The following is a 14,532-nucleotide window of genomic DNA, read 5'->3' as shown; positions in this document are numbered from 1 at the left end:
ATCAGTGTCTTCCTGATGTATTGGACTAAAATGCCATAATCCTGTTGTAGTCCAGCCACATTGTGAAGGCTGCAGTGAGCTTGGTCATTCCTTTTGGAGGGAGACCCCAACCAAATAGCCTCCTCCTTGCTTATGCTGTCCTGCTGCAAGAGCAGATGGCGTGTTGAGCATGAAGATGAAATGTTAAGAGGAATAGATGAACTTGTTTTCTTAAAGAGAAGGCAAACTTTGTTGTTGGAGGTGGATTACCCCACCTTGCTCCCATCACTGAGTCTGTTTCTCATCATCGCTCCATGTAATTTGACTTCTCCTTCTCTTGTACCCTTTGTTTAGGGTAGATCTCTTTTTTGCTCCACATCCTTTGTGGCCAGGTCAATAGATGTTCCAGTTTCTGCAGCTGAAAGGAAATACGGTAGAGGAAATGAGACACTAAAACAGATAACACCTTTGTTTTGGGTCTGCCAAAAACTCTTTTTGTTTTGTTTTTTCTTGCTGGCACATATATACTGTTCCATCCATTCTCATCCTCACACCACCTCAGTTGCACACCTAGTACCTTCCTTCTCCCTTGCTACATGTATATTTGGTGTGGCCTCCAACAGCCTCCTAATCCAAATACTGCTTTCTTGATCTCCATTGCAACACACACACCAGAAGGAAAGACTAGAAATGATCCAGGATATGTGCTGAAGGCAGCCAGCGATCCAACTTGTTCCATCCCATGTACAGCCCCCTCTTCCTCCTGGGTAGCCTATGCCCACCATTGTTGTCCCTGTGGCAGCTTTAGGAGACAAAGCTCCCCATCATCTGACAGCTCAAGTCAATGCTGTGGCAGCAATAGACATTCTTGCTCACAGGCACTGAATGGTGCGCTGGTTACATTTCAGCATGTGTTAACTTAGTTGAATAGAACACGACGTGTGCTGTTTGTTTACATGTCAACCTGTCTGTGTTACTCCCAACACATAGTAGCTTGGGACAGTACTATGTACAGTGGTCTCACCACATTCGCTGGGGTTAGGGGTGAAGGATCCCTGTCAATGTGGAAGAACCGCAAATTAAAAAAAACACTGTTCTTTTTACCTAAGAGAACACCTCTCCAGGAATCTGTAGGTCCCGCAGTGCAACTCTGGGCTCAACATCTGCCAGAAGTTGACCCTAGAATCATGTTGGAGGACCTACAAATGCATAGAGAAGCGTTTTCTCTAGGAACTTTAGGTTCTCCAGCACAGCTCCGTGGTCAACTTCTGGAAGAGTTGTTCTGGAGGACCTAGAGATTCCTAGAGAAGAGGATAATAATCCAAACGGCAAATAGTCAAGTCTGCAGAAGTCAAAGCCACAAGTTTGGAGGGCCAACTGTACTGTGTTGCCGCTGCTTCTTCTCAGCTGTAGGACTGGAGAATCAGCAGACGTTGGAACCATGCCCTCAGCCAAATTGCCTGCTCATTGCCTATGCTCTCCTGCTGCCAGAGTTGAATGGACGGTGTGCTGAACATAAAGATAAAATGTTAAGAGGAATACATGAACTTGTTTTCTTAAAGGGAAGGCAAACTTGGTTGTTGGAGGTGGATTATCCCACCTTCCTCCCACCACTGAGTTTGTTTTTGTTGGAGCCCAGTATTGTCTTGGGTAATGTTTTTCCAATCCCTGGTTGCGAGCATCAGTGCCAACATTCAGATTATCTCTCCCTGGACACATTTGTACCTTGCAGAGAATTTGAATAACAACTTTCCCTGTATTTCTTCTCATTGAGAAAAAGGGCATGTTGGTATTCGTTTCTGGAAGGGCTTGGCACGAGTCAGTCTTTTGGAAGACAAATAGATGTGTAACTCATTTAAAAATGTGCGATTCCCACTCTTTTGGTAACTGTTCTGGACTTCAGCAATTATGGCATTTGAAAAAACTATGAGGGCCCTCTCTTTTGCCCAGACCTTGTGCAGGCACTGTGAAATTAACTTCTTTGCCTTCCAACATGAGCTTGGATGGAAATGACATTTTCAAAAGCCTGCTGCTTTGAACCCTTTGCTCTTGGCATTTGCTCTTTGGTGGAAGAAAGGCTGCAAGGGGGTTGAGTAATCATAATTGCTACTTAACTCCTGTGCAGTGGAAACTGGATGGTGGCGGGTGAGGATGGCGGTGCAGTGGCTTTGTCAAAGTCCATATCTCTCTGGGACTCTGTTGACAAATTTGGAATTAGACAGAGGGGACTTCAGAAAACGATGGAGGAAAAGCCAAGTAGTGCAAGGAGTCGAGTGCATCCAGGAAAGAAAAAGTTAAGACAGTTCTCAGTGCTCTTGAAAAAGGTTGGTCAGTTACTTCAGTGTTCCTGAAAAATCTTTCTTTTCTGCTTCACAGTCCACAGCTTCACGCCACCCTTTCTGGCTATAAACCCAGTTCTCTGCCACACTGGTTCCCAGAGCAGGCATTCTTGTTGGCACTGCAAGGTAGTCCCTGGTACATTGGAGGGGGGGGGGGGAAATCATCTGCTCCCCAACATCAGATAGCTTAAGAAGCACTGGCCTAGGGACCTTCCCAGGGTTATGCGCTGCAAAAGGCATTACAGTTGGCCCTCCGCATTTGCAGTTTTGACTTTTGCGGATTTGATTATTTGCTGTTTTGATTGATATGTTCTCTCCAGGAATCTGTCCTCCGGTACATTTCTGCCAGAAGCTGACCATAGATTTCTGCTGGAGAACCTAGAGGTTCCTAGAGAAATCACTTCTCTAGGCATTTGTAGGCCCTCCAGCATGATTTTGTGATCAACTTCTGGCAGATGTTGATCATAGAGTTGCACTGGAGGACCTGAAGATTCCTGGAGAGGTGTTCTCTCAGGTAAAAAGAAGAGTGGTTCTTTTATTTGCAGTTTTCCCACATTCACAGGGGTCCTTCGCTCGTAACCCCAGCGAATGTGGAGGAGGGACCACGGTATTTTATTCTTCTGTTGGTACATCAGGAGAAGACTGGATAGAAAAGCGTGATGACGACAAGTGTTGTGTTGAGGGAATAGTTCCAGCTGGGAACAATGGTGTTTAAACAGGAGAAAGAGTAGAGAAAGCAAATTTCCTTGAGGCTGCTGGATTCTGATGAGAATTAAAAAGATTTAATAGCATTCAGCGGTTCAGAATTTTTTTCTCATCCTTTACAAGAGGGAAACCTAAGAGGGCCCTAAGATAGACTAGATAAGCTGGTCCCTGCAGAGCCTCTGTGGCAGTGATGGCTCTATCTCCACAAATCCTTCTGCCTTGTCATCTTTTATAGCCTTTTCTGATTCAGTTGTTGTACCCTGCGAAGGTTGGCCTGTCTTCCTCTTTTCTTGACACACTCATTTAATTTTTAAGCTTGCCGGGCATTTGCTTATTTATTTTCATTGTTCTTCATAATAATTCTAAGCCGTTGGAGGGGAAAATTGTATTCAAAAAAGCTGTTTCACACTTTATTTGTTTGATGATGTGGAGTGATAGAAAATAACACATTTGCTTGCTTTTATAGTCTGATAATTATTCACATCCATCAAGTCATTCCAGGGGAATAAACAAAACACCAAAGAAATTGCACTATTAATAGCATTCTTTTCGGCCAGATCGAAGGAGATTGTTCTCTAGGGACTGTCCACTGAAGACTCCCCCGAAGCAGCTTAAGTGTATAAGTATCCCTAAGATCAAACAACAGAGTAAAAAAGGGAAATATTTGTGCCTCCAGATAAGGTCAGATTCAGCAACTCCCATTAACCCTAGCCAGAGATAATGGATCTTGCAGTCAAACAACGTTTGGAGAACCTATGAGCTTCCAGATTTTTGACCACAACTGCTATCATCCATGATCATTGGTTAGGCTGATGGGAATTGGAATCCAGCAACATTCAGAGTGCTGCAGATCTTCCAGCCCTGCTCTAAAGCTGTGTTCTCGGCCTTTTGATCAAGTATGTACCTTGCACATAATATGCTTGCTTCCCAACATGGTTTTGCAGCAATTAAAGTTCAGTATATGAGCCTGTTAGAATTCATTGGAGCCAACCTAGGTTCTAAGATCTTTAGAGGAGGGCTTTCTTGGTCCTGCCACCATTACAGGTGTGAGAGCCTTCTCAGTGGCTGCTCCTGAACTATGGAGTTCCTCCCCACAAGTGCTTTGGATGATCCCTCTCTCTACTTTGTTTCTCCTGGCAGGTCAAGAACTTATCTAGACAGGCCTTCGCCATTTCATTACATTGTCAGATGGGTTGCTCAATGCCTTGACAGGCAGGAATGGCAAAAACCTTCAAAGTAAGCTCTTTAGTGAGAGCAGCTCCTGATATGGTCAGTCTTCATGTCCCATAGGTTCTGTTTTTCTCTTGCCCCTCTTTGCTTCACCAGATTTCTCTTCCAGCAGCAATACCAACACTTGCATCTTTCTCAGATGACCAAATGCATCTGAGGAAGTAGACTTGAGTCTACGAAAGCTCATGCTGCCAACTTCTTTCAGTGAGTCTCAAAGATCTCTCTACAGACTAACATGGCTATATCTTTGAATTCTACCTTTTTCCTGTTCTTCAGTGAGACCCTCCTCCAAAAACGTTTGAATTTTTTTTCACATGTTGAAGCTTATGTTGATTTTTCCATCCACCATGATCCATTCTTTATGACCCAAGGAAGCAATCCAGGTGTTTCTGTGGCCTTGCCCTCCTCAAACAAGTTGATTTTTAAACAAGATTCCTTTTTTTAAAAAATATTGTATTACATATTGTTTTAGTTGTGTTAGGTTCCATGTTGTGACTCACTTTGAGTCAAATATTGCAAAAAAGCCCAGATAAAAATTAAGTTCCTAACAAAATAGATAAATGTGCAGTGCTGTTGGTGGGCACAGTGCATTAACAGGTACAGCAACAGCGGCATATGAAAAAAGGGGTGATATTCAAGGGAATGAGAGAAGTGGAAGTGCATTTTTGTTGCATATGCAGTTTACTGTTTAGCATTCTGCTTGTGGAGGGTTTGAGGGATTTGGGGTTTGCAAAAGGCCAACTCAGACAGCGATGCAACAGGCAGCCTCTTCACGTCACTTAATTGAGATTGCCAGAACGATAACGCTCATGGGCTCCGGTCATGCTTCATTCACGGGCACAATAGAAATTACCTGATGGGAAGGTTGATTAAAAAGAGCAGTGAATCAGAGATGCAGCAGGCTGTCTCATCTGTTGGAAGGGCTCTTACACTATTTAATAACTTCTTGTGTCACATTAGCATGGCCTTAGTGCATAGTTGGGGTTTAATGGTCTATGGGATGCTCAGCAGATGTCCCACTGTTCTGTACTGCCCACGCCTCACATCCTTCCTTCAAGAAGCACTGAAGCCACATTCATAGAGTTCCTCTTCTCCTTAGCTAAGGAGCAGGGATGATATGTCCTTCCAGGTCTAAGATTGCTGCTCCCATCATCCCTTACCAGCTGCTGTGTTAGCTCAGGCTAATGGGGTAGCACTTAAATAGAAGCAGGTGACCTGTTTCTGCTGTCCTTTAACTGGACTCAGCCACCCCGGCCCTCAAAACCTGGTCTGTTGGCCCAGGAAATAGTGAAATTGTATTGTTTTATGCTTGTTTTTCGCTGCCTTGAGTCTTGGGAGAAAGGAGGGATATAAGAAAATAAAATAAAATAATAATAGTTGTCAGATCATAGCCAATTCTTCAGAGCATTTCTTTACTCCAAAAATGCTTTCACCTCCCATGCTGGTAAGAACCACCGAGTTAACTGTCAGGAGGAGAAAACGTATTTTCAGAATCATTGCAGAAATGGTTACTGAACGTTAACAAGGTTATACAAATCCAAGCATCAATATTTGTAAGTGTTTGAACTGGTAATTTGGTTTTTATCCCGAAGGCCCAAGGATCCCACCAGCCTACGTTTCCCCCATTTATCTGTTAGTTCTCCATGTCTCCTCAAATGATCTCCTAGTATGCAAGTAGTAAGAAGAGCACTCATATTTGCTAGCACTTGCCTTTGGAATGTAGATTGGTAACCTTATGCTCCAAATGCCAGATTGACAGAGAGCGGAAAGTAGCAGGCATGATACAAGGAGGACAAGAGGTGTTACAGCTGAACTCGGCCTCCGATTTCTTTTAGGTTGTGGTGACCAGCCTGCTTTGTTCGATTTCACTACCCTGAATTGTGTTACATGCAGATACACCTTCTGCAATGGACTATGCCTAGGTGCAATAGGTAAGACAGGTGAATTTGCGCCATCTGTGCAGCGTCGATGCACACGCTTCTTAGTAGCCAGTGAGAAGGGAGCACTTTCATTTCTTTCACTTAGGGAGACTGAGGCAATGGGAGGAGAACAGCAATGAATCCAAACCTATTGAGTTGCCAGGGGCAACCCAGGAACCTTGACTCGCAAGCTTGCAGTCTAGAGAGTAAGTAAGTGGCTGGTGCCGAGAGAGATCTGAGGGATGAAACGGGGGCTGGCCATGCAACTGATGAAAGCAAGGAACATCTGGTGGACTTGAAATAGCTCTGCAAGGAATGGAAGTCTTCTTTGCATGCTATCGCAGTTCTTCTCTCTTAGAAGATCTTCTGTGTGGGCTCCCTGGTAGCTTTCAAGCAGAGACAGTGGGAGTGCAGAGCCCTTGAAGCCGGCTGTTACTAAACTCCCCAAAGCTATAAGGATGTCAGAAGAAACCTCATCACTCTTTTTATTCATAGGAGGGCTTCCCCTCTTATGAACAAGAAGCAGGTGAGATGTTTTCTTTTGAAGCAGCGATTCCCAAACTCTGGCTTTCCAGGTGTTTTGGACCTCAGCTTCCAGATTCGTAGACAGTGAACAAAACACAGTGTCGTCTTTGCAGCGCTGTGACACTAGAATATGTGACAGTTCATCTCACGAAAGCCTGGCAGGTTGGGGGTATGACTTGGTTGTGTTATTTCTCCTTTACATGGGACAAGGACTGAAGAAAAATATATATTACAAGTATAGATATCTGTGTGGAACCTGAGGGCCAAATCCAGTATTGGAAGAACATGGAGAGGGCATTTCCAGTGGTAGGTAGAACCAAAGTTAAAAGCGTTCATATCCAAAATACCCACATTGCTCTTCATGATGCTAGGCCCTAGGCCAATGATGGTGAACCTTTTACAGACCGGGTGCCCAAACTGCAACCCAGACCCCACTTATTTATTGCAAAGTGCCACGTCCCACTGGCTTTCTAGTAAGAAACTCTGGCAAACTGTGCTAGGACAACAGCATGTGTGCCCACAGAGAGGGCTCTGAGTGCCACCTCTGGCACGCGTGCCATAGGTTTGCCATCACTGCCCTAGGCGTAGGCATTTCGGCCTTTGAGAATGGGAAAGCCTATCTGAAAGCTAGCAAATGGAGGTGTCAGGGGGAAGAGGGCATGGCTTTTTGGGGAGCACTAAAGGCTACAAATGGGACCCCAGAGGGACTGGATTTCTGCCCAGGGCCTGTTGCAACACTCTTATGATCCACGAACATATGGAGTTGCCTTATAAAAAGATGTGGTCATTGCTTTCTCTAGTCCTGTGTTTGGACAAGCAGTGGCCTTAGGGGTGTCTCCTTGCTATTTGAGGCCTTCAACTTGAAAAGCCAGCCTGAAACTTTCTGCATGTTAATATAGGTTCTCCAGCGGTGCACATCCCCTTTGCTTGACAGCTTGGGAGTGCTTTTTGCCCTCTTTCTTAACTTCTCCAAACCCTAGAAACCTGACATCTCTCCTGAATTTGCCAGAGGAGTTGTTACCGGGGCTGTAGTAGAGGTTGACTAATATTTAAGGAAGTATTCAAATGTGTTATGTGACTCTCCCGCCCACCCTGAACCACATGTATGCACATATTTTGAAATGGGATAGTCCTGGAAGGACTATGCCATTTGCGTTTCTAAAACCTAAGTTCAACATTTGGCAAAACTCCTTTGGATTCTTCTATAGGTTAGAAAAATAGGTCCCAGTTTGTCCAGACGTCTAGAAATAGTACTGGCACCATGGCATTTGAAATACTTCTCTTTCTGCCTTTATGGTTGTTTTTTCAAAATGATGTCTGTGTTAACCTCTCCTTCATTATCTACCTGCTTTTTCTGTGGGAGGAGGGCATCTGTGTGGGTGGTAATCCATTAAGGCAAATAATTTAATGAGAGGAGACGTCCGTTTGTGCCGCGCCTGGACTGTGGTGCCACCATCAATGGAAGGGCTTTCAGAGCGGCTGGCAGAAAGGATGCTTCTCAGTACTTGAACATCTCCCTTTTGTTTTGACACCTTGCCTTGAGGTTAATGAGCGAACAGTTTGATCTTCCCTGACATGTTGACTTCTTCCCTGAGGACAGGCTGTTATCGCTGTCTCTCCTGGAGCACAGGAGCCAGAGCTTAAAAACAGAATATTGAATTACTGTTTGGTGAGAGGCAGGTAGGACAAGTGCTGGAGAAGGGAGCTTGGTTGCCATGAGAATTGACTGTTATTTACTTTGCGATGATGGCAATAGTGGGAAGCAGTCCTCTCCTGTGGTTGTAGCAGAAGTAGATAGATAGAACAGTGAAGTTCCAGTTTGGAGGTAGAGGCAAGATCTACATTTACTCTACATTCACTGGGGTTAGGGATGAAGGACCTCCATGAATGTGGAAGAAAACCACAAATAAAAAAGACTGTTCTTTTTACGTAAGAGACCACCTGCCTGGGAATTATCAGGTCCTCCAGTCCAACTCTGTGGTCAACATTTGCCAGAGGGTGATCACAGAATCATGCCGGAGGACCTACAAATGCAAAATGAGAAGTGTTCCTAGAGAACATAAATGTTCTCTAAGAACATTCAGGTTCTTTAGCACAACTCTATGGTCAGCTTCTGGCAGAGTTGCGCTGGAGGACTGAGAGACTCCGAGAGAGAACATGTCAATTGAATCCGCAAAAGCTGACGCTGTAAATGTGGAAGGCCAACTGTAGACTGTGGCCTAGACTGTGGAGAAGCAAAGCTAACATCTTGATTTTGGATTAATATAAATAATATGGAAAGAATAAGGATAGGGTCCTATACCCCAAAAAAGGAAAAGCAGTTGAGAAAATTTCAGTGAATCTTTTATTCAGAACTAAAAGTATGCACATGTGGAATGAAACAATCAGGTCAGGTAAACCTGTAAATCAATGTTTTTAACCTTCTAGGTACCACTAGAAAGCTTCCAAAATATACCCAGGGATGATTTCCCCCCCTCCAGCCTTCACTTTTCTCATGATCTCCATTTTGGTGGCCAGACTTATAGATCTACACTTTAAAAAAAAAATTGGGGAGACATTGACACTCATTTTTTTGTCCTGAGGAGATACGGATCACCTTGCTGATGCATATCGGGTTTGTTTTGGGTTTGCAAATCTCTTTGGGTCATTGTAATCCCTTTGTTATTCACACATGCCATTGTTTTGGGATAAAATGGAGCCGCCTCCATTCCCTTGAATGATACAGAGCGATCTGAATCGATTTGGAAACTTATTCACACTGCCAAAGGTGCAGGTCGATGTGGATCTTTCAGGACAACTCGGCCAAAAATCTGGTATCGAATATTCCAAGTTAAGGGTTTTTTTGCCAGTTCCCTCCCAAAAGTGCATCAAGTGCATTCGGGACGTGTGTGAACAACAAGGATTCAACCCAGATTCATCCCAGATTATTTTCGTAGTGTGAATGCGGCCACTCATATTCAGTAAGGGATTGTATAGACAGCTGCTGTTACTTTGCCGGTTGTGGGCCGTTGGAACCATAGGACTCTTATGCAGTCCCTTTCAAAACGTGACAAAGTATGCTGCCTTCGTTCTTTGAATGTTGGCATCTGTGGGACCAATTTCTCCTCTTGCTCCTGCTTTTAAGCTCGTGAATGCAATTTTCAGGGCTTCTATCCAAACAGTTCCACAATTTTAATTCCATGGGATGCCTCTCTAGAACTCAGTTTGTTGCCTTTGCAGTCTGCAGACTCCGATAATGCAGTAACCATGTTCCAACATACTACACATTTAACATCCCCAAGATTCAATTAATCTTATCTTTACAACTCCCAATTACAGGCACTAATTAAGTGAAAGTAGCATAGTCGACCGAAGAATGTAGCATTAATCATCAGCTGCCTCCTAGCCATGAATTAGTCCTTTCCCAAATCCTTCAGCACATTCCCAGAAGGAATGGAACGGTTCAGTTTGGCTCCCTTCCTTTCTTCCTTTTAAAAAGGCTTGTTAATCCCACAAAGGATTGTTTGGATCGGGATTAATTTACTTGCTTGTTTCATGTTTGTGATAAATGTTTTTTTTTTAAAATATGAAAAATGAAAGTCTTTAAGATGAGCAAAACTAAATTATTTTGATAATTACGCACTTTGAAGGGCAATTGTTTTTTTGGCTTTGGTCAAAAGGGCCTGGGTCACATTAATAGATTTCTTATTTTATCTAAGATTAGCTGTTGCAGAACGGGGCTTTTCCCCCTGGAAAATTGTGTGTTTGTTTCTTTTCTTTTTTTAAAGCTGCCAGTTGAAATCAGCTTAAGCATGAAGTCTTGAAGCTTCCTTCTGTACGGATTTTGTTCCTGGACATCCTTCTTACATTAGATTACGGGTTTTCAGATCACTTCAGAAGAGTGGAATTCATTTTGGTCTAGAGAGAATTTGGGATGTGATTTCTCCCCTTTCATTTGAGCTCCTGTGATGTTTTAAAGCCATGATTTTCAGAATATGAGGCTTCATGCAAGGCAGAGGAGATGGATAAGGGAAGCCCTGTCCTGTGTGTGAAAAGGCTGAAAGTTGGCCCTTTCACCTGTTGTGTTGATAGTTGGCTCTGAGAGCTGAAAGCACAGCCCCTCATTTTTGTCATTTTGCAGCCCCAAGGTTTGGCTGAAGAAGAAAGATGGCTTGCCCTATTCAGTCCTATCATCCCTGACCATTGGCCAGGCTGAGTAGGCATGGGACTTAAGGATGGAACTACTGTTCCAAGGATTGTTCCTCTTCCCTCCGAAGAGAAAGACAGAGAGACAAACCACCATCTTGTAGTTTGCTCCTTGTATCTCAAGCAGGGAAAACGGAAGCTAGTTGGAGATTGGGGTAACCGCAGATATTGAGTCTTGAGCTTCTAAGAGTCTGAGCTTCTCAGTTTCTCAAATGTCAGTTTTGCTGATGCACATGTTGTTTTCTCTTGCCAGGTATGCAATACCTCCAGAACATGGCAAGCGGCTGGAAAGACTGGCAAAAGGTAAGCTTTTCTCTGTTGGTTGTACAGTAATGCAGCTGCTCAAATGCTGATAATGGAAGTGTGAGCCAGAAATACAGGCCACCTCAGGTAATACATAGTTCCTCCATAGCAGGTGGAGGTGGCATGGCACCCTTCAGATGTTTTAGACTACAGTGCCCATCATTGCCAGTCATTAACCAGGCTGATGGGGTTTTATGGAAAGAGGAGTTGAAAATATCTGTTGGGCGCCATGTGGTTGACTCCATCCTCTGTAGAAGTACTGTAATAGTCCTAGGAGGAAAATAGCGTGCTTCATCTGCATTGCTCATTGCTCATAAGTATTATGCGTACACCTTTGTGATTGCAATAAAGGACAACGTACATATGTTTTATGCATGACTGCTGAACGCTATACATGACGTTGCTAGCAGTCCTACCTGTTGAAGAGTCAGTGGAGAGCTTCTTTCTAGGGCTGACTCCTTGGTCTCTTCCAGGCAAGGTTCCAAAACCACATTCCAGCAGATGTGCCTTGTCAGATTGGAAAGTATTTTTTCCACTCACCCTTTGGATCAGAACCTCGTAGTCTCCTTCTCTGGTTTTATTGTGAATAGTAATTATGTCTGCATCCATCTGGTGTCTGTGTTCTGGGGGCCTCTTTGGAAAACCAAAGCTCCTATCCACGGTTCTGGGTGAATTTTTTCTTTTGAACTGAGCAGCTGGTTTCTGAGCAAGCTGTTGTAATAGCTCTGCAGGTCTGGCCTCATGCTGACCCTGGAACCAACTGAACGTCTCAATGACAGCCCACCCAAATCCATTACCCAGATGTGCTGGCAGAGCTTGCTCTGCCCATAGAAGTACAGCGAGTGTTGCTGTGTGCCTGTATTTTTAGGCAGTAGCAGGAATTCGGTAACTGGCCTTCCCGCAGGAATCGAAATAGCGATTTAATTGTGAGGCAGGTGCTTTGGGAAAGTTCCAGCACTACCTAGCAACCCAAGTGAAATGTCGGTATGATGTCTGTGTGCCTGGGATGTGTTATTTTGGGAGGACACTTTTGGAGTGTGAAACCTACCCAAGAGTGGCAGAAGTGTAAGAAGGTGAGAAGAAGTTTTAAGGCCACCTTTGGCACTTGTGTGGGCTGTTTGCAGTGCTGTGTTTTGTTTTGTTTTCTATTTGAAGCCTGAGAATGAAGCATTTTTATTGCAGTTGTCTCCAGACGCCAGGGAAAAACTGATAGAAAATCCTCCTGAATCTATTTTGTTATTAAGATTTCCATCTTTGTGTTTTCTTCTTCCCCGTAAACACCCTCTTAAAGCAGTGGATGGTTTAAAAAGATCATGCAGAATATCAAAAGTGTACATTTAATAGGCTAGCGTACAGCCTTTTTAACCCACAGTAGAAGAGCCAAAGTTCACTCTCAATAAGCAAGCGTCCCTCATGTAGATAAAAACTCTTTTTAAGAGAGCTTTCTCTTTACTCTCTTATGGTAAGACTGTGGCCTGTTACAGATGGCCAAAATAATGCTGCTTCGGGTCTCTTTGGAGGTATGCTATTTAAATGATGCATGGGTCCTAAGAGTCCGGAGGTTGCTCCAAAGCCACACTCCATTCCTAAGCACTGGAGTGCAGCTTTGGTGCAGCTTCCGGATTCTTAGGATGCATGCATCATTTAAATAGCATACCTCCAAAGAGTCCCGAAGCAGCTTTATTTTGGCAGTCTGTAACAGGCCTGTGTCACCTTATGTGGAGTTGGAGGAGCATTGTCCCACTGTGGAGAAGATGTGGTTACTCGGTTCTCCCCCACATACAGAAATGGCAGCTGCATCCATAGAAAAGTCTCTTCCTAATGCAAACAAGAGCCCCAGGCTAAGTCACAGAATAGCTACAACTCTAAAGGTTAATGCCTGACCTTTAAATTTTGCTTAAAAACAAACGTTTAACGTATTGTTCCATTGTAACGTCTAATACGATCGCATCAGCTTCCCCGGTGTATCTCTGTAATAGAGGCTTTACAGATGTTCTAATCGTGATGTAGGCCTGGCCATGAAAATAGAGCTTCCCAACAGATTTGTCTGTGTGTCCTCTTAGCAACTGGTTTAAAACATTTGGGCCTGGGAAAAGTGGGGGTTCATCTGTTTGCCTTCAGGGAGGCATGGAAGAAAACGTAGGGCTCATTCTGCTTTCCTGATGATGGCCGAACCCTTAACAACGCAGGATGCCTTTTGAATAAAACGTTTCTCTTTTCTTCATTTGTGTTTGGTCTGTTAAGTGCAAACACCACTCATATTGATTGCGGAGCATTTTTCATTTAAAAAGTGCTTACAGGTTCAATAATTGTGGATATAGCGGAGCATAATTATTGAAGTTCTCTCTTCTTGATATATATAACAAGGTGGCGGTGGCTCAGCTGGCAGAATTGTGGTCTGGATGCCTCTTTGTGAGGATGATGGTATCTACCTCCCTTCTCTTTATAATATTGACTTCATGAAATCCTACCACTCTCTCTTCCACTGAATCAAACAAGGCTTGTTTAAACACGGGGTGGACTATCCTCCCACCTGGCCTTTTTAAAAATATCGTGAGTTAACCGCCCCCATTGCAATGTCATTGAAGCACTAGTTGTGTAAGATTTTAAAATGAAGCCATTGAGCAGTTCTTTGGAGGAAAAGTAGGCTGTGGCTGAGGAAGATTGAATTCCTTCTCTATTGGGAGGCCCAGAAGTGATGGGAGGCAGGTCCCCATATCTTAATTTAAACTTCTTGAGCCCTTCTTGGTGGCTACAAGTGCCCTGTTTGCATGTATCCAGACCTAGGAGTAGCAGATGGCACATGGGATGGTCAGGTAGTAGGGTGGCCAACCCCATGTTTTAAATAACACAGTAGAGCAGGACCCTGGTGTTTTCAAGCCGCCAGCAAGGAATTATCCTTATAAGCAGGCTAATACAAGCTGGCATAGAAATCACATTGGCTATTCTATAAACCAACGGTTCCCAAACATGGGTCTTTCAGATGTTTTGGACTTCAGCTCCCAGACTGTTGGCCAATCTCGCTAGGGCTTATGGGAACTGAAGTCCATAACACCTGGGAGACCAAAGTTTGGGAGCCACTGGTGTAAGCCAAGATGGAATTGGGGCTTGTTTTACTGTCACTTCATTGTCACCTAATACAGAGCAAGGAAGTTGTGGCTCCCACTCCAATGCGTTCTCCTTGGCAGCTGAGCGTATTTGTCTTTGTCTTATAGCAAGGCTTGCCTTCTCAGAAATGAGCTTCTTCTAATTGCTAAATAAATGGGTGCTTTAAGGAGAATGAACTTTATTGGGAAAACAACAAGATCTCTTCTCCTGCTCCTTTCTTTGAAGCTTCCAGGGCAAAT

At 43.9% G+C, this 14,532-nt stretch overlaps 1 protein-coding gene across 4 annotated transcripts in view; it reads left to right on the top strand.

The window, feature by feature from the left end:
- The window catches only part of KDM4B (lysine demethylase 4B), a 127,382-nt gene that overhangs the window by 31,534 nt on the left and 81,316 nt on the right, over positions 1-14,532 (top strand). For 3 of the 4 annotated variants that reach the window (XR_016282153.1, XM_089535813.1, XM_089535815.1), the window contains exon 6: positions 11,136-11,185. Coding sequence is in view for 3 of the 4 variants with exons in the window: in XM_089535813.1 (XP_089391939.1) it covers positions 11,136-11,185 (50 nt within the window). In the remaining variant the exon portion in view is untranslated. Of the gene's footprint in view, positions 1-6,125; positions 6,185-11,135; positions 11,186-14,532 lie in introns of those variants that run through there. The other variant, XM_089535816.1, reaches the window with a different exon arrangement.

Source organism: Sceloporus occidentalis, unplaced genomic scaffold (genome assembly GCF_023333645.1).
Source record: "Sceloporus occidentalis isolate IW3139 unplaced genomic scaffold, rSceOcc1.0.p SCAF_8, whole genome shotgun sequence".
In the NCBI taxonomy this organism is placed as follows: Eukaryota; Metazoa; Chordata; class Lepidosauria; order Squamata; family Phrynosomatidae; genus Sceloporus; species Sceloporus occidentalis.
Note: the sequence above shows the minus strand (reverse complement) of the source record. Positions and strands in the feature narration are given on the sequence as shown.